The sequence below is a fragment of the Peromyscus californicus genome, unplaced genomic scaffold (genome assembly GCF_007827085.1).
Source record: "Peromyscus californicus insignis strain IS unplaced genomic scaffold, ASM782708v3 Scaffold_13__1_contigs__length_99412109, whole genome shotgun sequence".
NCBI classification, from domain to species: Eukaryota; Metazoa; Chordata; class Mammalia; order Rodentia; family Cricetidae; genus Peromyscus; species Peromyscus californicus.
The window spans coordinates 74703930-74726614 of NW_026294424.1; the positions used below are offsets into that span (position 1 = coordinate 74703930).

Sequence of the window (22685 nt, forward strand, 5' to 3'; positions counted from 1 at the left end):
TATTTATATTATTTTCCTCAACTAATTCATTGCTGGCCTCTTAATCGGTTGTTTTGTTTTGTTTTGTTTTTTTTACTTCTTAATGATGATCTTCCTCAATTCACACACTATGTGCTACATAATACTTCTTTATTTGAAAGTCCCCTTTCACACCCTAGGGTTAGCCTGGAAAGTTTCTAACCATTGTACTTCGAGGTCAGGAAATAAAAAAATCTGACTTGTGTTTGGTTACTGTCTTCCAGCCTCCTCGCTCCCCATATGTAGTTATCAAACACACAGGCCCAGCAAAGTGTGTATCAGCAGGCTGTGTTGGTCTGACCTGGTGGTGATAGAGTTCAAAGAGGGACTCACAAAAAAGGAGAGACGTTAGCAAAGGATGGCTGAAGGTCCTAAAAGTGAGAAGAATGATGAAAATGAGAGTTAATTCTTTTATCATTTAACCTTATACAGAAGATATTTTTTGTTTTGTTTTGTTTGAGACAGGGTTTCTCAGGGTGGTTTTGGTGCCTGTCCTGGATCTCACTCTGTAGCCCAGGCTGGTCTCGAACTTACAGAGATCTGCCTGGCTCTGCCTCCCGAGTGCTAGGTTTAAAGGCGTGCGCCACCACCGCCTGGCTTGAAGATATTTTCATTATCTTTGCAAAGGTGTATTTGACATGGAATTTGAGGCACATTGTGAGATTGCTCTCTGCGTGTCTGTCTGTCTCTCCCTCTTGTCTTGCCCTGTGTGTGTGTGTGTGTGTGTGTGTGTGTGTGTGTGTGTGTGTGTGTGTGTGTCAGAGGTAGAAATCACAAATCTTCCTTGATAGTTCTCTGCTTTATTACTTTTTTTTTTTTTTTTTAAAGACAGGAGCTCTAAACCTGGAGCTTATCAATTTGGCTAGAATGCCTGTTCACGGTAACCAAGGGAACTACCTGGGTATGTTCCAAATATAAACCCTGGGATTAGAAACACCCACTTCTTTTCTAGACTTACGTGAGGGTTCTGGAGACCCTAACTCAGGTCTTCAGGCTTGTAACACATATATACTACTGAATGAGCAAACTTGCTGTCTCCCTCTGGCCGTCTTTTGTAGAGAAGTTTAACTCGATCCGCTATTCCCTCAGTCTCAGAACCAGTGTCTAGGACTAAAGTACAGTATTGAAGCAGACATCACCAGATTTCACATCTACGCTTTCCAGTTTGTTCAGAAAGTACATGTGTGTCTAATAGATTACAGTGGTGTGTGCCTTACTAAAATAGATTTGTCTCATGGAATACAAGTGGAAACAAATTAAAGAGAGCACACACAAGAGCCCATGCCAGCTTGCCACTTCACAGTGCTCAAAGTAGTGTTACCCTGAAATATATGTAGTAGACAATTTCACTACCTATCCTTGGGTTGTTGGAGTTGTCCTTCTTGGTATTTTGTAACCAAAGCCTTTCAATTGGTAGCATAATCATTAAAAAGGAACAAAAAAGAAAACCTTTTTTTTTTTTTTTTAAACTTAAATCACTCTCCCTCTTTGGAAGTGTGTGTGTGTGTGTGTGTGTGTGTGTGTGTGTGTGTGTGTGTGTGTGTGTGTGTGTTTGTGTGTGTCTAAGTCTAAAAGATAAGGTAAATAAAAGGAAAAATAAACAAAAAAATTTAAAGCAGCTCTCATGGAATTAGCACAATGCAGCTAGAAATACTTTTTTCATAATTGTGAAGACATTTAACATTACACTAAGAAGTTATTTGAATAGCTAACTCGGTAATGCTATAGTCTCCAGGAATGTATTCCTTTAAACAATGCATACATCATTTGTGTTTTGTCACTGGGTTACCGAAATGGATGAATTTTATGTTAAAAGGAAAAAAGTTTCTACAATTGAACTTGGAGCTTTGTACAAAATATCACAGAGGTGTGGGGGGGGTCATCTTTATAGGTCCAAAATAGATAACATGGAAAATTTGGGCCTCCACATTTTAGTTGACTTTGCATCTGTCTAGTGTTTGGTTCTTAATGATATTTTTGACAGTGACAACCCAGATTAAAGCTATGTCAGTGTTTTGACAAAAATGACTGATGAGTTTAATCAGCCAAATTGTCCACTTAGACCAACATGGGCTCTGTTGGTGTGGTTTGCTTATGTGTTGTTTCTTTGTTAAATTTACTTGATTTCAACTGAATTGACTAAATCAGCATAGTATTAACCAGATAAATACGGCATCCAGAACAGCTACAAAATAATTCTCCTTAAATAGCTGTATCAAGGTTAAGGAATAAATTGTCTCTTAACAAATGTTCAAAATTTATTTTAAGGCATTCTAAAATTTATGTGTTTAAATATGTTTTCTGAAAAAGAACACATCCATGTGATTCCATTAACAGACAAAAGTCATGAAACTGGTTTCATGAACTGGAGCATTTTTTAATCATTCATGTTTTTACTTTTAAATTCAAATAAGCAAAACTGTCTTTATTCTTGAAGGTAAAATCTTGATATCAGAAAAGTGTGCATGTTTGACTGCTATGCAGATTTCTGAATGGTAAACAGGAATATTTTATTTTAGGAACAGTAGGAATTAAATTTCTTCTTTGTGATAATACCCTGCCAAAATGTGACCCAAAGTAAACTAAGAAAATAACATTATAATAAGACTTCGTGATGCTAATGTCATGAGGATCATGATGTCTGTGATCAATGTTACGGGTGTGCTACATTTGTGTGTGTGTGTGTGTGTGTGTGTGTGTGTGTGTGTGTGTGTGGAAGAGAAGGAAAATAGAGCATAAAGGAAATATAAATGGGACCAAGTGAACAATGCAGCCAGAAGTACTTTTTCTTATTTTTTAAAGATCTTTAAAAAATTTTTCTTACTTATATGTAAACATGTGTGCCTGTGTCTGGGTACATATGCATAAGTGTAGATGCCCAAAAAGGCCAGAAGAAAATGTCAGATCCTCAGTATCTGGAGTTGCAGACAGTTGTGAGCCCCCTGATATGGGTCTTGGCAGCTAAACTTGGATCCTATACAAGAGTAGTATGTACTCCGGAACTCTGAGTCCTCACGCTAGCCCTAGCCACAACGACTTTAGGTAACATGTGTAGCATAAATCTTAGAAGGTCTTATTAATAAAATCAAACCTGAAGCCAGTTATTGGGGTGAATACTGGAAGATCAGAGAGACAGAACAAGCCACAGCTAACCTCACCTGGCCAACTTCTCAGCTGATCTTGTTTCCTCAGACTGGAAGCTTCTGTGTCCTCATATCCGAATGGCTCTCAGCTGAACTGTGCTGCTCAAAACCTAAAAGCTTAACCAGCCAAATGCTTCTAGTTTCTGGTCTTCACGCCTTATATATCTTTCCTTTCTACCATCACTCCCTGGGATTAAAGGTGTGAGTCACCATGCTTGGCTGTATCCTTGAAGAGATGGATTTATGCCTCTGGAATGCTAGGATTAAAGGCGTGTGCTATTAATGCCTATCCTAAATATCTAGTGACTTTTCTCTTCTCTGACCCCAGATAAGTTTATTGGGGTACACAACATTTTGCGGAACACAATACCACCACAAACATGATCAGTAGTTTTACAAAGAGTCTATGACACAAACATAGAAATATGATAAGTCTATCTTTTTTTTTTTTTTTTTTTTTTTTTTTTTTTTTTTTTTTGGTTTTTCGAGACAGGGTTTCTCTGTGTAGCTTTGCGCCTTTCCTGAATCTCGCGCTGTAGACCAGGCTGGCCTCGAACTCACAGAGATCCGCCTGCCTCTGCCTCCCGAGTGCTGGGATTAAAGGCGTGCGCCACCACCGCCCGGCAAGTCTATCATTTTAAAATTTGAAAGAACAGATGTTTTCAAAGCAACCATTGTTTCTGAGGTCAAAATTGTTAGAACATTAACCTTGTTCTGCTGCATCTTTTCACATCCCCATCTCCTCACAGCCTTTTCTTCCACATTTCGTGCTTAGAAAGCAATGGAAAGATCCACTATTGTAAATACTATTATTATGGATGCACTCATTACGGAATTAACCAACTGTGCAAATTTAATCTGTCCCTTATGTTTACCCACGACTATGTCTCTTATTTTTAAATCTACTTCTTTAAAGGTTGGTAAATACTTCAGCTATAATTTCAGTTATATGTTTTAAGGGAGACTTGGTCAGTTTTTATGACAATTAAACATTTAACTTTCTTCCAATGATATCCTGGAAAGGGAAAGGGAAAATGTTAAAATTGGCATGAACCGAAATCTTCTGCAGCAAAATTAAGTATATATATATACACCAATCACTTAAAATGTGAGAATCTGAACATTTGCTTGTAACAGCCGTAGAGGATTCATGTGGATATTTTGTGATATTACAATATTTTTACAATATACCATGTATAAACTTGGGCACATAAGTCACAAAAAAAGAAATAATATAGGCAAAAAATGAAAACTTTTTTTTTATAGAAATAAGGTAGTAAATGAAAATAGACACCATATGCTATTGTTTGTTTATAATATTGGCTAAATTTATATGAATTGGTTATATTTAATTTTGAAAAGTAGTATGGAATTGGTGAACTATATTTTTTAAATGTTTTTCAAAACAGTTATCTACATTTGGCATATGCTTCTCTTAGACAATCAATTTCACATTAAAAATTCAGAGTTTCTTTTTTGCCACTGTTCTGTAGAAACAAATTTAGGATTTAAGAATTTATTGTTAGATTAGGGGAGGTTGTGATTTGTTGTTACTAAGAGGAGAAATATTCTGTATTACTTTAAATGATGAATCCTAGCTGTGTTAGCCCTTGTTCAGGTTAACCCAGATGCTGGGGAAGCAAATGCACGTAATGTCCTTGCATATACAGTGATGATGATGATGATGATGATGATGTCTTTTCTCCCTCTTCCTCCTCCTCCAGCTTTCAGCCGTGCCCCAATTCCCATGGCAGTGGTCCGCAGAGAGCTCTCCTGTGAGAGCTACCCCATTGAGCTCCGCTGTCCTGGCACAGACGTCATCATGATCGAGAGTGCCAACTACGGGAGGACAGATGACAAGATCTGTGACTCTGACCCTGCTCAGATGGAGAATATCCGATGTTATCTGCCAGATGCCTATAAGATTATGTCTCAAAGGTACGGTGCCTCCAGCCTCCAGACTTCTTCCTTGCACATATATCAAGATTCAACATAAATCTGCTTGATAGACTGAGTGTGGATAAGACTATAAAGTGGCGCATGTTTTAGAAGAATTTGGCAGTTTCCACTGTAGATCACTCCTCCTGTCTCTGGAATGGTTGGTGCTGTAATCCCCACCATGGCACTTGGGCAATAGAAAACTTATTAACACTATTAGTAAGTTTAATGATGCACTCTGCCTGGTGTTATGTTCCGACAGTGTTCTTTAAAAATGATTTGGTTATCTAAGAGAAAAAAATTCATATTTTTTCCAGAATTTTCACTAAAATACAAGTGCAGAAATAGTCTTATTCATAATTATTTCCTAATTATGTAAGAATAATAGAGAAAACAGAAAGCTGGGTCAGGGTCCAGAGATACTGCCTAGTGATTTAGAGCAGTCGGTGCTCTTACAGAGAACCCACACGGGAACCAAACACCAGCTACTGTCTGTGACTCCAGTTCCAGGGTCTCTGACCTCCTCTTCTGACCTCTATTGACACCTGGACACACGTGGTGCACATGCAGATAAGCCAACACACACATACACATAAATAAAAATAAAATAATCAAATAAATGGGTAATTTATATAATCATTAACAAAAACACAGTAAAAGATCATTGATGAAGGATTATTTGACCTTGGAAAACAATGAAGAAAATACTAATTTACAATATGTTACTTGAAATGTATTTAATACTGTTGTCTATTTAAATTATTACCATGTTGAAATACATGAAGTAAGGTAGCATATAATTTCATGAGACAAGGGAAAATGTTTGATTTGGAGGGGATACGTTTATTTTCATACAAAGAAGATTTAAGATTTATCATAATAAAAATTCTTTATAAATAAAGTTAATTATTTATAGAGAGACATATACATATATACATATACACACACACACACATATATATATCTATATAGAGTGAAAGAGAGAGATACATACATTAAACATTTGTTCACTATTTCGATGATTTCTCAGAAATAAATTGTTATGCACTTTGTATATATATCCATGCTTCCTACTTTGTCGGCATGATTAGTTATTAAGTAATGCATCAGTAAGTGATAACTTTTCTGAATAATTTTATAATTGGATAGGGTCACTTTTTCATAAGGATTTTTACTCAGATAATTTTTATTATTCCATTAAGGAATTATTTTAAATGAGCAGAAATTAAAATACACAGAAAACTCACCAAATTGAAGACTAGACACAAACAGAAAGCAATGCCCACTACTCTGTCCCTAACCTCAGAGGTAAATAGTAAGACATGCAGCAGAGTTGGAATCATCTCTATTTTGGCTTACAAAAACTATCCTTATTTTAACCATTTTTCTGCTCTTAAAATAATTTACTGTTGTTTGTGTGTCCACTGTGCAGGAAGTACACACATGTCATTGTGGATGCATAGGGGTCAAAGGACCATTTTATGGAGTTGGCTTCCTCCTTCCAGCTTTACCCGAGTCCAGGGATTAAATTAAAATCTCCAGCTTTGGGAGGCAAGCTTCTTTATCCACCGAGCTGTCTCACTGGCCTCATTTTATCTTAATATTTAAAATTTTGTGTATTTTTGTGTGTGGTTCGTACACTATTAGAATCAATGTCTTTAGGCTAATGATAGATGTATAAATTACTAGAAGAAATTATAACTTACATGTCCAATGAGCAGGCCATTTGAAAGATGTTGAAGGATACTTCTCTTCACACATGTCATGGGATTTGGTTTGTCTGTTGCTAAAACAGATGCTGGAAAAACATAAAATTTTGAAATTAAGGGTCCATTTGATAAGAGTTGGATACATTGTTTACTTGTGTGTCTGTCTGTATTATAAAACTGACAAACTTCTATCTAATTTAAATAATATGTTATATTTAAGAGGATTTAAGTCCTTTTTTACTCATGCTGGTGTAATGTTCCCCCTGGAAAGGTTTATGATGAGTAGCATAGTGGCTAATAGTCATTTATTTCAGTTATGTAATCAAACATAAGATTGAATAGATTCCATAGTAAGTGTACTAAATGAAGGATCCTAGTTTTTTATGTTTATGTAAATGAAGTATATATCAGAAGCATTAACTTGAAATTGTTTTAGTGTATTCATTAATACCGTTTAAAAACAATCCATTAATCTTGTAATTACTACAAAAATTATTAGTAATGGATCCTCTCAATAAACTGAAGTATGTAGGTTATATACACATAGTGGCAAATCTGTAATGGAAGCCTGCCTTCAGCACTAACTAAATCCTTTGAGTAAATCCTCCTAGTAAGTTCTGAATAGAGATTTTTCAAGCTGTCAGATGACTGTGGCCATTCACCTTTGGACTGTTAGGTCTACTGCATTTTCAGTTTGCAAAATAAATATTTTGATCCTCATAGAGAGAAGTTTGAGACCCTCTGGTCAGATGGCCAAGGCTACCCATCTCCTTTATAATAAACTGCTACAATGTCATGCCAGCCAGAGCATGTTAAATGATGGTGATAGGGATACTGTGCTAATAACATGGATATGTTAAGTAGGTGAATACATTAAAATGAAATAAAAATGACAAGTAACATTTCTGAAGTATATATTAGATAAATGGATTTTTTCGTTGTCAAATTTAAGCATTTAAAAAAAGATTGTCTCAGTGTATAAATATTAAGTATGTCTTGAGGGAAGATTATTACAAAGTACAAAAGTACAAAATATTACAAAGTATTATAAGTAAAAATTATTGTTATTATATCCTTGCATAAACTTGTGAAAAAAAAAAAACCCTTCTAACTTACTCACTTAAATGTAGCCTTTATACAGATGAGACAAAGACACATAAAATGCATTTTATGTAAATTTTGGAAAAGTTACATAAATTGAAATTTGAACTAACTTTTAAATTAAGTATGAAAAATTTGAGCATTGAATTAAAAGAGATATGACAAGATGTCCACATTTGTCTGCAGTAGAGCTGTCCTATCTGGCATCCCATTTGTTCAGAGTCCTCAGAATTGCCTAGACTTGAGCCTGGGATGGCTTTGAGCTCTGGGTTTGATCTGCAGGGAATACACACACACACACACACACACACACACACACACACACACACACACACACTGTACCTACTTTTACCAAATCTAAATGATCATGACATTGTTCTCATCTGCTTAGCCTCCTTAATATTCTATATTTATTGCTCTATCCTTTTCATACTGAAGGATTAGTTCAAATGACATTGTACATTTATTTATCCTTCTGAAACTTCACATTTCTCCTTATTGTATGTGTACATCAGGTAGTCCAAGTTACCACACAGCATGTTCTCTCTTTTTTCTGATTGTAAGTTTCAGGAATACCAAATCAATGTTTTTCAGTGCAACCAATTTTAGTGTCTAAATGGGTAAAGATGTAATGCTCTCTGATTTAGTTACGCTCATTAACAACTCCTTCAACTTTGATATTTCCATGCCTTCTATTCTTTGCATGTTGTGCTTAGGTATTTTAGAGACTCTTTTAGAAGAAATATCTGACATAGCTTTTGTGTCTTAGTGTGAACATAACTTTTAGCAACTGCATAACTTCTGGAAGGTTCCATGTGGACTTCAGCTAGAATTCAGTGTTGCTTTCAGCTATTAACTCTAATGTTTGAGTCATTAACTCAGCCAGCTCTTGAAAGTACCGAATGGGGTTCAGTATGACAGTTAGTCAGACTTGATGGATAAATAAGCTAGGCATGGTTCCTGCACATAAAATATCCTGGACAGATAAAAGGCAGCCAGCAGGATCATTTACTAAGCATTTTAGTCCTTCCTCATTTACATTTATTGAGGAGATGAAAAGAGGAAATTTCATTCTGGTAGGTAACATCAGAGAGCCTGTTGGGCGGGAAGGTGTTAGAGTTGGCTCATTTCTGTGCAAGCTGTGTAAGCAGAAGGACATGGAAGAGGCACAGGTGGAGTGGCCTCCTTCTTTTAGCTTCTCCTACTGTGGCTTCAAAACTTACTGTTGTTCAGCTCAGGATGTCCCTGCATTTCATTTGGCCCACTCCTCTCTAAAAATGCCAATGCTTGGAGTCAAACTCTTCCTTCAAATCCTTCCTTGTAAATCAGGAACACATGCTATTAAGATACCATACAAATGCTAGATCATACATGAGCTTGATAAATTCGCTTATTTTATTTTTGACTTGGAATCCTTCTTATAAATTGGACATCAAATCCCTTTAAGTATAAGAAATCTGAATGTCATATGTAATGATTTCTGTGCTTTCTTTTTTAGTATATATCATAGCATAACTAGTCTCATAATCTTAATATATGTATGCTTGCCTATAATTTTTTAAACTACAAAAGCACTTGCAGAGAGGCATGCGTATGTTTATGTGTGTGTTTAAGTGAACATGTAATTTCACTGACTTGTACATATAGAAAATTGCACAAATCAAATGTGTACAGCTCAAGGACTCTTTACACACTGAGCTCATGCATGTGTCCAACAAACTGTTGAAGACAGGGAACATTAGCCAGACCCCTCCCTAAGGACATCTCAGTTCTGACTTTGAACAACCTAAATTAGTTTTTGCTCATTTTGTAATTCAAACAATGACTTTGTATAAGATGTTCTTAAATGTAGCCTTTCTCATTCACTGTATTTGTTGCTTTCCTTTGTCACTGATGTTTTTTGTATGCCATATCTTTGTCATTTCAAGTATAATTATTTTCTAACACTTTTATAAAGCAGGGCAACCTTCAAAATGAGTTGGTTTCAGAATATTCGTTGCTGCTAATTTCCCTCTCTTCTCACAATACCATGACTTAACCTGTATTTTTAAAATATGTTTACCTTTGATACATATTTGAGGCTAAAAACATGTATTTAAAGTCAAGCTAACTTTACTTAACTTCTCATTGGGGTCATGGGAGAGAGACAGAAAAATAAATGAAGACAAAAATAAGTCTGTCGCTAGCATTTAAATTAACTTAGGATAACAGGTCGTGAAATGCATGCTATATATATTATATACATATATATTATATATACATATATATTTCTAATTAAAAACGAGAGCCCCAGATTTTATTATAGTTTTAGGAGTATCTTAGCAATATTATATTTTCAGATGTTGCAGTCACATAGGGAAGAGGAGAGGGAGAGAGAATTGTTTCTCACCTTTTGAAAGTTATACTGCAGTTGATATCAGCACCACAGGGGATTTTACGGCTCCTAAAAGATCTTGGTTTCTGTTGTACTCATTTCTAGAGTACTTGAAAAATATCTTCTGTAACAGCAGATGAAGAGGTGCCAGTGGCAGATTTTGTGTATATTTAGCCTAGTAAGTGTTTCAGACGGGACACATACACGAGCCACTTTTCCTCTGTGACTTTGATGGATCCCTTGCATGATGTTTCATGATTTCCTTCAAAATCAAAACAATGTCAACAAAAACAAACCTTTAAATACATGGATTTCCCAGATTTATTCAGAACCTATTTATTTTGCACATTGGATTGATATTTGTGTGTGTGTTTGTTTTAAGATTCATTTATTATGTATACAGTGTTCTGCCTATACACCAGATCTAATTATAGATGGTTGTGAGCCACCTTGTAGTTGCTGGGAATTGAACTCATGACCTCTGGAAGAGCAGCCAGTGCTCTTAACCTCTGAGCCATCTTTCCAGCCCTGCGTGTTTGTTTTAAAAGACAGAAAGGAGAGAACAGGTAGCCCATTTCCACAGCCCCAATATACAGAACACAGATATTCAGCAATGTTCTCATCTTGAAAGCACTGACATATTTTCCTACATTTTACTTTCTTTTGTATCTGAGAATCCATTATGACCAGTCTCCACGTATACTTCCATGTCCTCTTAGGTATTAATTTAGTTTAGAAAGAATTTATCTGTTAATTATGTATATGTATATATTTGCTTTTTAACAAAGTTTAAGGGAAAAGAAAATCTGTAATTCTTTCATGATATTATTCTAAACACAGAAGTATCAGAGGAGCTAAATGTATAGGTTTGTACTACTGGAAACTGTTTTTAATAAAGATTATTATTGATTTCATTCTTTTAAAAGCAAGTTTGTCATGTCATGACCCAACTTATTAAAATATGTCTTATGTTTTGAATTACAATATAATTATATCATTTCCCCTCCATTTTCCTTCCTCCAAACTCACCCTTGTACTCTGCTTGCTTGAGTTCAAATTCACAGCTTCCTTTTGTTGTTATTTACATATGTGTACATGTCCGCGTCTGTGTCCTTTTTCCCCTGAATACATAAATGCAATCTGCTTGTTCTGTATAACGTTACATGTATATACATGTTTTCAGGGCTGATCCTTGGTACTGGATAACAAATTGGTATCCTCTTCCCAGGAGAAGACTATTTTTTCCACTCTTCAGCATTCCTTAGCTACCTGTAGTTCTTTGTCTAGGGTTGAACATTGTGAGCTTTCTCTCTTCCATGGTAGCATGTCTATCGTTGCCTTTGTTCAGTCCCTGCTTAGGTTGGCATGATGGTAAGACTTCATGAATGTATCTTCTGTTGTGTCTAAGAGACACAGTCTCACAGCAACTCCCTGTCCCTCTGGCTCTTGAAATCTTTCTACTCCATCTTTCACTGTGTTCGCTGAGCCTTGGGTACAGGTGCATTTTGATTGGTTGTAGTTTTCGGTAATGGTTTCCATTTGTTGCATATTTTACTTTAAGAGGGATAGGAGCTGCACTTTCTTGGGTGTAGGAGGGAAAATATTTAAAACGTAGTTAGCAATTTGTGCTGTTAGCATTGTAGATTCTCTTCCAGGATCTGTGACTTCACTAGCCCTAAATAGTTCCGTTTCCTGTACCAGGCATGATTTCCTTCTGATTGACTGAGTCTTGAATCCAATGAGAGAGCTGTTGCTTACCATCAAGGTCTGCCTGTGCCACTGCTGCACCATGGGGTTATTGTGCCATGCTGGTCATTGCTGTGGCTCATAGGCATCAAAGCTGGGTAGAACTGTTGGGTGCTTTACACCTTTAAACTTGTATGTCACTTACTGGTACCATGAAAGCTACTCCTCCGGGAGGAGGCTTCCAAGTGGGGTACCGCTCAGTGCTTGTGGGCTCTGTGACATAGTAATGGGATTTGGGAACTTTAGACCAGCTGTTACCTAAGACACTTAAATTTCCAGTGATGGTTTTCACTGACATTGTTCGTAGTAACTTTGGGGCATGTAACTATTAATAACTGCTTTACTAAACAAGTGCAGCAAAATAATACTAAGTAAGACTTCAGCAGAGAAGCATTGGTATGATAGATTCACCTTGAGAGTTTTTGTTGCATATTTGATGTACAGAACCTGAGATTAATAGAGTAACTTTACTCACTTTTAGTGAATGCTCAATGAAGGTTTTTTGTTTTTGTTTTCAAGATTTTTTTTAAACTTTGTTTTTATGTTTCTATGGATGTTTTGCCTGCATCTGTGTCTGCACATCATGTCTGTGCAGTACATTCTGAGGGCAGAAGAGGGCAATGGAACCCCTGGGGCTGGAGTTACAGATGGTTGGGAAGCCACCATGTGTGTTCTGGGAATTGAACCCAGGTCCTCTGGAAGAGAAACCAGTGCTCTTAACCTCTGAGCCATCTCTACAGTCCTAGTGAAATTGTTTTTAAAACTTCATCCTATTCTTTGTTGTAGTCAGACTGTAGAATTTTGAAATATTAAAATGCTTGGAAGTTTTTTTCAAGAAAGAAAAAAAGCCAAAATGCAGTATTTCTAATATTAGAAGAGATGTGATAAATACCTTCAATTATCTTGTGAATAGGTGATAGTTTGGATTGGGCTTGTCCACAACAGCCTGTGCATTTGGTTCTTGGTCCCCAGTGTGACAATAGAGAAGATGATGGGATTTCTAAAAGTTGATCTGGAGATATCTTCAGGTAATTTCCTATGCATCTGATAACTCACTAAGAGGTTATCATGAACCACACTCTTTACCATTGCTTGACTCACTCAAGTGAAATGGAAAACAGTACTGTTCTTCAAGAAAGAGACAACTAAAAAACACAGGGTTTAGATAAAATCCCACGTGTTCACCATTACCTGCTGCTGACAAAGAAATGCTCATTTTCACATTAAGAGTGGGCAGCCTTGAATTTCTGATGCTGGGAATATGTTGTGAAGCTTATTAAATTATGGAGCATTTTCTCTGCTTTTAGAGTCTCCAGTTGAAGATAATCAAACACTAAAACTATGCAGTATGAGTTTGTTAATATTACCAACATCTGTATTTTGTATGTACACCATTATCTGTAGTAAAATTTCAGTCAAAGTAAATTTGCTAGTGAACATGGAGAATCTTTTCAAACTTGCGTAGCATTGGTGATAAACACAACACATAGCTCTTTGTAACTTTAGGAATAGTGAGGTTTCATGAGTGGGAGGTTTTATGAGTCCTTTCAAAGTAGAAATGCGAAGATACACATTTTCTTCATGAAGTAAACATAAGAAACAAAATACTGTGTAGCAACTAATGTGTTATATAATGGAGTTTTAGACAGATTCAATCTCCATCAGCAAGACTTGGCTCCTACATGATAAAAATGAATGTGTTTCATTTTTATTTTTTTCCCTTATGAAGTAATTTCTTTATTATAGAGTTGAATTTATTTTTATTTATTATACTGATTTTACTATTGTTTCCCTATAAATGTTCAGATTATGTAAAAAAAAAATAATGTAAGGGTATAAACATTGCTTGTTAAGAGGACATGGTATTATCTAAGGTGCTAAAAATCACTATCCCCCAGATATTTGTTTATTTGAAAAAATTACATTAGCTGGTAGTGGTTTCTATTAAGTTAGATATTTTTATTATTCCTTGTGTAGCAATAAGCTACGTGAATCATCTCTGTTTGTAATTAGAATTATCAAATAGAGAAAGCAAAGTCTGTTCTTCACTCACATGTACTGATTTCAATATATAAATATATAGGTTTGTTTGGAATTAGATAAAATACTTGCAGTCTTTCCAAAAATGCCAGTAATCCTAATTACTGTTGCTATCAATCTCAGAAAATAAACATTTGGAGCAATTTCTTGGACCTGTTAGTGTGGTGAGTAAATAATCCTTGGCTGAAAGTATAAGTCTACAGAGATATTGTGATGTGAAAGAAGGAAATATACTCCAAAATACTGAAAAGACTAAAAGAGAGAATTGTTATGTCAAAAGTGAGACTATGCAGCAGTTGGTTTAGCCAAGTTGTATAGCCAGAAAGAAGTAAAGAAATCTTTTCATCTAAAGAGTACTGATGCTGCTGAATTATTTAGAGTCATTTTGTTCTCAAGCATTCACTGCTGTTCGTCTAAACAACTCTTATTTTGTGTTTTTTGTTTTTTTTGTTTTTTATATTAGATATTAAATACTGAGATCTGAAGGCATTTGAATTTTAGCAAGTAGGGTCTGTCAGAGTTATATGAAAAACCAAAAGATGCTCTCGCCAATACAAGCACCATAATCAAGTAATGTTATGATTATTATTACTTGATATATTGACAGTGAAGTTTATATTTGTTTGTTGGTAAATGTGATTTCATTTTAGATTTACTCTCAGAAAGTTCACATCCTTGAAAGTTTCTGTTACATGTGGTACTTGTTTTTCTTATAGACATTATATCTTTCTCTTTCTGATTTTATACAGATATTCTCACATTTTTAATATTTTGGTTTTCCTAAAACCACATATATTTGTAATTTTAGTACTATCCACTTTTTCTGATCAGTTTTGTCAGTTAAAAAACTTTCCAAACACCACAGTAAGGTATTTTAGAAATTACAGTTACAAAAGGCCCTCCTTTCCCACAAATTATTCTCATAAAAGGCCTTTCACCCTTCCAAGGAATCTATGTAGATCATCCTTGCCTAAGAAGACAGGGTCTGAATTACTTTTTCTGTTACACTGGGGAAACATGGGTTCCTTCAAATGACTTCATAGCCAATTATTTCCTCCAATAGCGATTCAGTGCTGTGACATTAAAAGTACTATAACTAATAGCGTTGTATGCAGTACAATTCGTTAACTTATGTCCAAAGTGTAGAGAACCATAAATTAACAGGAGCAAGTTAAACCGCAAAAAGACTGATATGGGACACACACATACTGCAAACTAAGTGATCTTACTTAGGGTGATTTGTCCAGTTCCTGTAAAGTATCCCGAAATGATGCATGCACATGAGAAGGTAATTCCAATGTAATGTCAGCAATACCCATCTGGTATACATTTACTAACTCCTTTTACAATATTATAAAGAGTAATAATAAAACTCTTTATATTTGCTTTGTTAGGTGTTTTTTCCCCTAACATTGTATTTACTTTTACTTTATGTATATGTGTGTTTTGCCTGTATGTATGTGAACCATGTGCATGCTTGGTGATGACTGAGGCCAGAAGAGAGTGTTAGATTCCACATAACTGTGCAGATTTTATGATCCAACATGTAGATGCTGGAAACTGAACTCAGATACTTAACAAGAGCAGCAAGTGCTATTTTCAGCTGAGGCATCTCGCTAGCTGCTACAGTATTTTTTATCGGGGAAGAAAAAAAAAAAAGAAGGAACATTTTATTTTGCTCATTGTGGCATGATTTTTAAAACCAACTTCAGAATAACAGATTTGCAAACAACTTACCAGTTTGTATTGTCACATATGTAAATACCCACAACCACCCAAACACACATATCAAGGAGACCATAGTGTAGAAGCTTATCTGAGTATTTATGAAGAATATTTCTAGGGTAAAGATTAAAAAAAAAAACTTACTTATTGAACACTCCAGAACTTCAGAAGCTTACATTTTCATTTTCTAAAAAATACGTTATTGGTTGTAGTGTTAAGGCAACTCCATGTAGTTAAAAGGGAGGTTTATTTTGTGGGGTAACTTATAAGTAAAGGGATAGGTTACAGGGTTTGGGAAAGGTGTAGCACAGTCCAGGGGTGTTCTCTGGAAAACTGCTCAGTCCACCTCCAGCGTCCAGGATCCAGGAACCAAGAGAGCCGGCACATCCGGATCTCCGGTCTTTTTTTTTTTTGCTTCTTTGAGACAGGGTTTCTCTGTGTAGCTTTGCGCTTTTTCCTGGAACTCACTTGGTAGCCCAGGCTGTCCTTGAACTCACAGAGATCCGCCTGGCTCTGCCTCCCAAGTGCTGGGATTAAAGGTGTGCACCACTACCGCCCGGAGGGATCTCAGGTCCTAAGGGCTCCTGTCTCGGCCCTGACTTGTAGGTGTGACAGTTAAGGAAGCCTCAAAGGGGGTAGTACTTCCAGGTCAAAGCTGGAACAGCTACTCACTATACTACATGGATATATTTTTCTCTTATCCAAATAATTTATTTCCTTAGCCGTGCTAGAGATTGGAGTTAGTACCCTAAGGGTGCTAAGTAAGCATTGGTCTGCATTCCAGCCCCTGTTCTTTTCATATAATTTGTATTTATTTATTTTTGATTTTGAAAAAGTTTTCACTAGGTAGCTTTGCCCTGCTTGACTACCTGTGTAGATGAGTCTAGACACAAACTTGAGGCATTTCTCCTGCCTCTGTCTCCCAAGGGATGAGATTACAGGCTGATGCTGCCATGTCTTCCTCCCTTATTTTTAATTTTTTTTTCCCCCCGGATGTCAGCAGATGTAATTACTTTGTCTTACCAATAGTAGGTACACACTGCCTCTGTGAGCAATATAGAGGTGATGTGTTTCTTGGGGCTCCTGTGAGGATAAATACCTCTGCTGGTTGCTGTGGGGACTAGAAGTGAGTGAGTTTACACCATTGTTAGACAATTTCATCTTGATTTTGTTAATGTTGGTTTACCGATGTATTTCATAACAGAAGTATGTGAGTATGTGTATTTCTTTTCTTTTCTTTGAGACAGGGTTTCTCCATGTAACAGTTCTTTCTGTCCTGGATCTCCTTTTGTAGCCCAGGCTGCCCTCAAACTCATCGAGGTCGACCTGCCTCTGCCTCCCAAGTGCTAGGATTAAAGGCGTTCGCCACCACTGCAAGTCTGTGTGTTTCTTATATTTCAAAAATATTTTATTCCTCTTTTCACATAAAATTATTTTATTGTATGACCTCTGGGGTGCTGAAGAACTGGGAAGTTCCTTCAAGCTCATAAAATTTAACTTCTAAAATCCAGAATACTTTTATGCGGGAACTTGAACCTGTTTACACTCTGTTTCGTCGGCGCAGACTTCTGTAGTCCATGTAGTCTCTAATTTCTACTAAGTTCCTTAATTTATATTCTTATAGAATTGTTCCATCATTTTCTCTTCTAAAATTGGCTCTCCTTCCCTCCCTCCTTCCCTCCCCCCTTTTTGTCTTCCCCGTCCCCTGTCCTGGTGATCATGTGCACTCTCTTGCGCATGCTCGTCAATTACTCTGCCACTGAGCCTCATCCTTACTTCTTAGTCTCCGTGTTTCCCCATGTATAGAGATATTAGCAAATATCTAACAGCCACGTCCAAGAGTGAGACTTCGGTTCTCTTTTAAGTTATACAAAACAATATCCACCCCTTGCTTTGCCTGTCTATTCAATAGGTCCTGCCAAAACTGAACTCTTTCATTTTATTCTAGCAGACTTTCAACTCTGTAGAGCATGTTTTTATTTCTAATGACTACATAATATTACAAAAAATGTTTCTCTGTTCTTAATTTATGTCTATACACATTTTAAAAACTCTGTGTAAACACTACCTCAGTTAGCAATGCATTTCCCCTGCAATTTTTGGAGCAAGATTTGCACACATTTTTATATCTGTTTATGAAGCCTGAGTAACTTGTTATTAAGATAAAATTTTACCCATTCTATATTTTCCTACCCCCAGTTAGTACAACAAAAGAATCTACTTATGTTCTAAGAAATAAAACTATTATAAATTTATTTTGTCCATCATGCTTCATGCCAATGGTTATAGTGATGAGTCTGTTGATGGTACACTATGGTCTGACAGAAAAAAAATTTGTTTTGGAGAACTTATGTACAATCAGAAATAAGGATAGATTTATATCTTCCTTAGCAGGTGGATGGAAATGCTGCCATTTCTACATCCTGCAAACTAATATTTCAGTCTCTCTTGTGTCTGCAAATAGTTTATGTGTTTCATAATAAGCAGATGGTACCTAGTTTATTTTTCTGAGGATGATTATGAGTAGTTTGTTTGTTTATATATCTATTAAAATTTTTTCAAGAGTAGCTAGGGATATGGGTCAGTGTTTCAAGAGTATTTATTACTCTTGCAGAGAACCCAGGTTCAGTTTACAGGACCTGCCTGGTGGCTCACAACTGTCCTTAACTGCAGTTCCAGGGGTCTGCAGGCACCAGATGTGCACATGGTAGCCATTTGTATATACAGACAAAGCACCCTTAAACATAGAAGAAAAAATATTCTTAATTTTTCAGTTCTATATGGGATAAAAATCCAAACTGTTCAAAATAAATAAGTAAATAAAGGGAAATGTAGTGGTTCAAATGCCCTTGGGAAAGAAGGTCAGATGCATTGTTAATTCCGCCTGCCATGGCCTCCTGGTCTATGCTCACTCTGGTTCAACTGCTTCTTATACTTTGATCCCTGGTCACCAAGCCTTTCTGCCTCAAAGTTAGCATAGTTTGAGGCTCAGTAAGCCCAAAGCACAGTTTATTTTTCTTTGCTATACTAACAAAAGAACAATGTATCCCCATTGGACAAGCTTGCCATCAAATCGCAATAGTACTCATTTTGCCAGAAAATGGGGTGCACAGGTTATCATAAACCAGGAGTTCTAATCCCAAGGTGAAGTTTTCTTCCATCAGACTTCTGGAAATGTCTACACATTGATGTGGATGGTACTAATGACATCTAATGTAAGCAAGTCAGTTGTGCTTCAAAATGCCGTATCATGTCCAGGGAGCGCCTGCCCACCAAAAAATTACCTAATCAAAACTGCCCAGAACACTTGGGTTAAGAAACACTACCTTGAAATGATCAGTAAGTAACCCTGAAGGGAAGTGTAGTTCTACTGCAGGTGAAGCCTGTGCTGTAACATATAGAAACAACGACTCTATTCATTGCCTAGTTCAAAGGTAAGTTAGTGTTGTGTATGGAACAACCAAAGAATACTTATTTTCGTTAGAAATAATGCCAGGTTAAACGTTCTATATTACATATATCACCAGGAACAGCATTTCTCCAAAGTTACCACCTTGGAGCTTGTCTGTGTTTTTAAGATAGACTGTATTTTGAACTATGAAAATGTCACTATATTGATAAGAAATGTGGCTTGTTTAATCTCCACAGTTGTTTCTCAAACTTGGTATTAAATACCAGATTTTATGGATTTTTTTCTCAGTTTTATGTAAGTACGATATTTCAAGAAATAATCTCTCTAGATTTTTAAAGAATGAGGTCTTATCCTTTCAAGTTTTGTCTAAGCAGTGTCATTCCAATCTGCCAATATTTCTGGAAATGTGGAAGAGGCACAAGGAACCCTGCTCACACACTCTTTACATTAGTGAATAACAGAACCAGAGGGAAGGAAGGATTGAAGGCAAGGCCGTTTCTCCAACACTTACATCTGGGGGACCTAGCCAGTATAGTGTAAGTCCAGCATCATTTTTAAACAAAGCTGACTGAACTGTGGAATAGAAGTCATTAAACCCCAATATCAGGTTTTGAATATAAAAGCTGCTTTGAGGAAAAATGTTCTGAGTTACATTTTTAAGGAAATGCCTCCTGGACAACCCACCCTAGGTATTTAAGAAGCGTCAGGGTTATTTCTCAGTCCGTTTTGATGCTAATTTTTCTGCACAGCTCCTCCTCACTTCAGAGGATAAAAGGTCACAAAACGGGATCAAAATTCTTCCTTGCTTAAGAACCCCCTCCTGCGTCAGACTGGAACTGTGACTACTTAAGTAATCGCTTTAGACACACCCCAAAGTTTGCAACTAAAGAATTCATTCTCTAAAAATGTTTGCAGGAAGAAAAATTGCAGCAGCAGGAACAATAGCCCTTTGAATCCACAGACAGCAGCACCCCCGCACACACAAACTCCTTTTTAACCTTTCCCACTTCCCTTTGTATGAGATTCTCATATTACATTTAATGCCACTCTTCACCCTGTCACTGAGACCTGGTATCTCAGAATTTCTGAAGTCTCGCAGCAGTGGAACTGCTGGGCACAACACCCAAGCCATGTGACACAACACAGATATTCTCCCCACTGGGTGCTTCTTCAGTTGTGAAAGCAAACAATGTCATGGGTCTTCAGTGTCAATCCTGAAGTGTTTCAATCACTAGACGACCTGTGACCTAGTGGAAAACGCCAGTGGAAAAATACACTTTTCCCAAATTCATTTCCACCTTTTCTTCTTTCCTTCAATTATTTTTGTGATTGTAATGAAAATAACATCATTTCTCTCCTCTCAGTTGTGAATATAAAACTTGGTGAAATTCTTGTCTTTTGTTATCACTGGTCTGTGGGAATCAACACTGAAGCCCCGAGCAAGCTCCTCCCCCTAAGGCTGTGCTGGTGCTTCTGGCTTGAGACCTATGGGCCTCCTTTAGGACAGTCCTTGTCTACCCTTCCGGGGAGCTGAGGTTAAGACAACTAAATGAACTGAATGAAGGAGGCACAGCTTTAAACTGTTTATATAAATGGGCCTTGAGCGATGGATCGGCCACTTGTTAGCAGTGCGTATTACTCTAACAGAAGACATGAATTGTGTTCCTAGGACTCACAAGCAACAGCACACAACCACTATAACTGTAGCTCCAAGGGAACTGATCTGTACCCACATGCACATACCCTCACCCAGACACCACACAATTTAAAATGTATTCTAAACATCATATTTATACTGTGGAATGTAATAGCCACAAGGACAAAAGAGAAACACAATCACATTTTCGTCTTGGAATGAAATAATTAATGGATTCAATGATGCCATTAGTTAAATGTTTAAAGTTCTATACAGAGACTTGGCCAAACAAGTCTTGAAACAATGTGAAAACACAAATGATCATCCCTTCTCTTTGCTTGTATGATATTAAATCATAATACATAGTAAAACAATTCCATATATTCTGCTATAAAAGCAACTGCTTGGAAAGTTTCGAAGATGCTCTCCTTTCTTGTTTGCTAATACATACTTTGAATAAAACAGTTGTTTGCTACAATGTAGTATGTGATTCATTTGTACCAGAAAACAAATTTTCAGAGCAATAACCAAATATTCAAAATTATTTTCTGACTCATTATGAATAAAATATAAAATAAGAAATGTCATAAACAGGTAGGGTCTGTTTCTTCAAAAATTAGAAAACATTGATTATAGAGAAAAAAAACAAAACAAAACAAAACACTACCTTGCAGTAAAGTGGTTCTCTGGGTTTCTTGGAAGACTATAAACTTATCTTACATTGACTTTTATTTCCAAAGGAAATAACAGAGCAATTTTCACAGAGCTTAGATTTTCAAAGAATAAATAATCATTTTACCTTTCTCTGTGCATGCATGGAATAGAGATTTTCAATTCTGGCTCCTGAAAGAGTTCTTGGTATTTCACAAGAAATGAAGATGGTTGATACGTGTCTATGGCACCACTGAAAACCAATGAACAGTACTTCTCAGAAGTGTCTGCTGAGCCCTCTTATGTCAGAGGGGAAGAAAGTAAGAAGAAGCACTCTCATTTATCATTCCAGAGTCTGTATAAACATTGTGATGTGCACATAGGTCAGGTCAGAGTAGAGACATGACTAAAGTATGTATTGTTCAAGATCACTAGTTTCAAACTAAAGGCGGGGGTGGGTGGGGGGGAACAGCGTGAACGGCTGCGGTCCAGTCAGAGGAGGCACATCCACATGGAGGATGATGGAGTTGTGTGGCTTTGGAATGTATAACAAATAGGGAATGAGGTGAGAGGACACAGTCAGAACCTAGGGTTCATGTTATTTAGAACACGGAAACTGAAAAGGTACTAGACAAATCCTCAGATTTACCATAGGGAGCATGCGCAGTGCAGTTGTGGTGGGGCTGCACAGGAGCAGGATATTAACATCTGTAAAGTTGAAGATGCTACCCCAGTCGGCCGCCATGCTGGATTGTGAGGCTCCCCCATTTGCCTTACAGCTCTGCCTCTTAAACCAGTGCCTCGATGCTCCCGGCATTCTCCTGTGATGTACCATAATTGTGCCCTCTAAGCAGGACAGAGCTGTTTCTTCTCCTGAAGGTCAAGTTAACTGCATGAACATTTTCCATTAGCTTATTGTGACATGCTGAAAACTGTTTCATAATACATACAAAGAAACAGGAAAATCTCTAAGTAAATAACTGGCATATAAGTAAACTTAGATAAATATAATTTTAAAATGAAGACCTGAGGCAAGTTTTACAAATGCACAAGGAAAAAATAGGATTCTGTATAGTTGTTTAGGCTTCTTTGCTTATCTGCTGGTATATGAAAATAAATTCCTGTAACATAGTGTGATTATAAGAATTGTGTTAAAGTGAAGAGATATATATTCTTTAGGGAGTTTGTTTTG

The 22685-nt window shown here is 36.6% G+C and overlaps 1 protein-coding gene across 36 annotated transcripts in view; it reads left to right on the plus strand.

Annotated features, from left to right (window-relative positions):
* Positions 1-22685, plus strand: part of Adgrl3 (adhesion G protein-coupled receptor L3) — a 754357-nt gene that overhangs the window by 345639 nt on the left and 386033 nt on the right. For all 36 annotated transcript variants that reach the window (XM_052735282.1, XM_052735248.1, XM_052735252.1 and 33 more), the window contains one exon: positions 4886-5099. In XM_052735282.1, coding sequence (XP_052591242.1) covers positions 4886-5099 — 214 coding nt within the window. The remainder of the gene's footprint in view (positions 1-4885; positions 5100-22685) is intronic.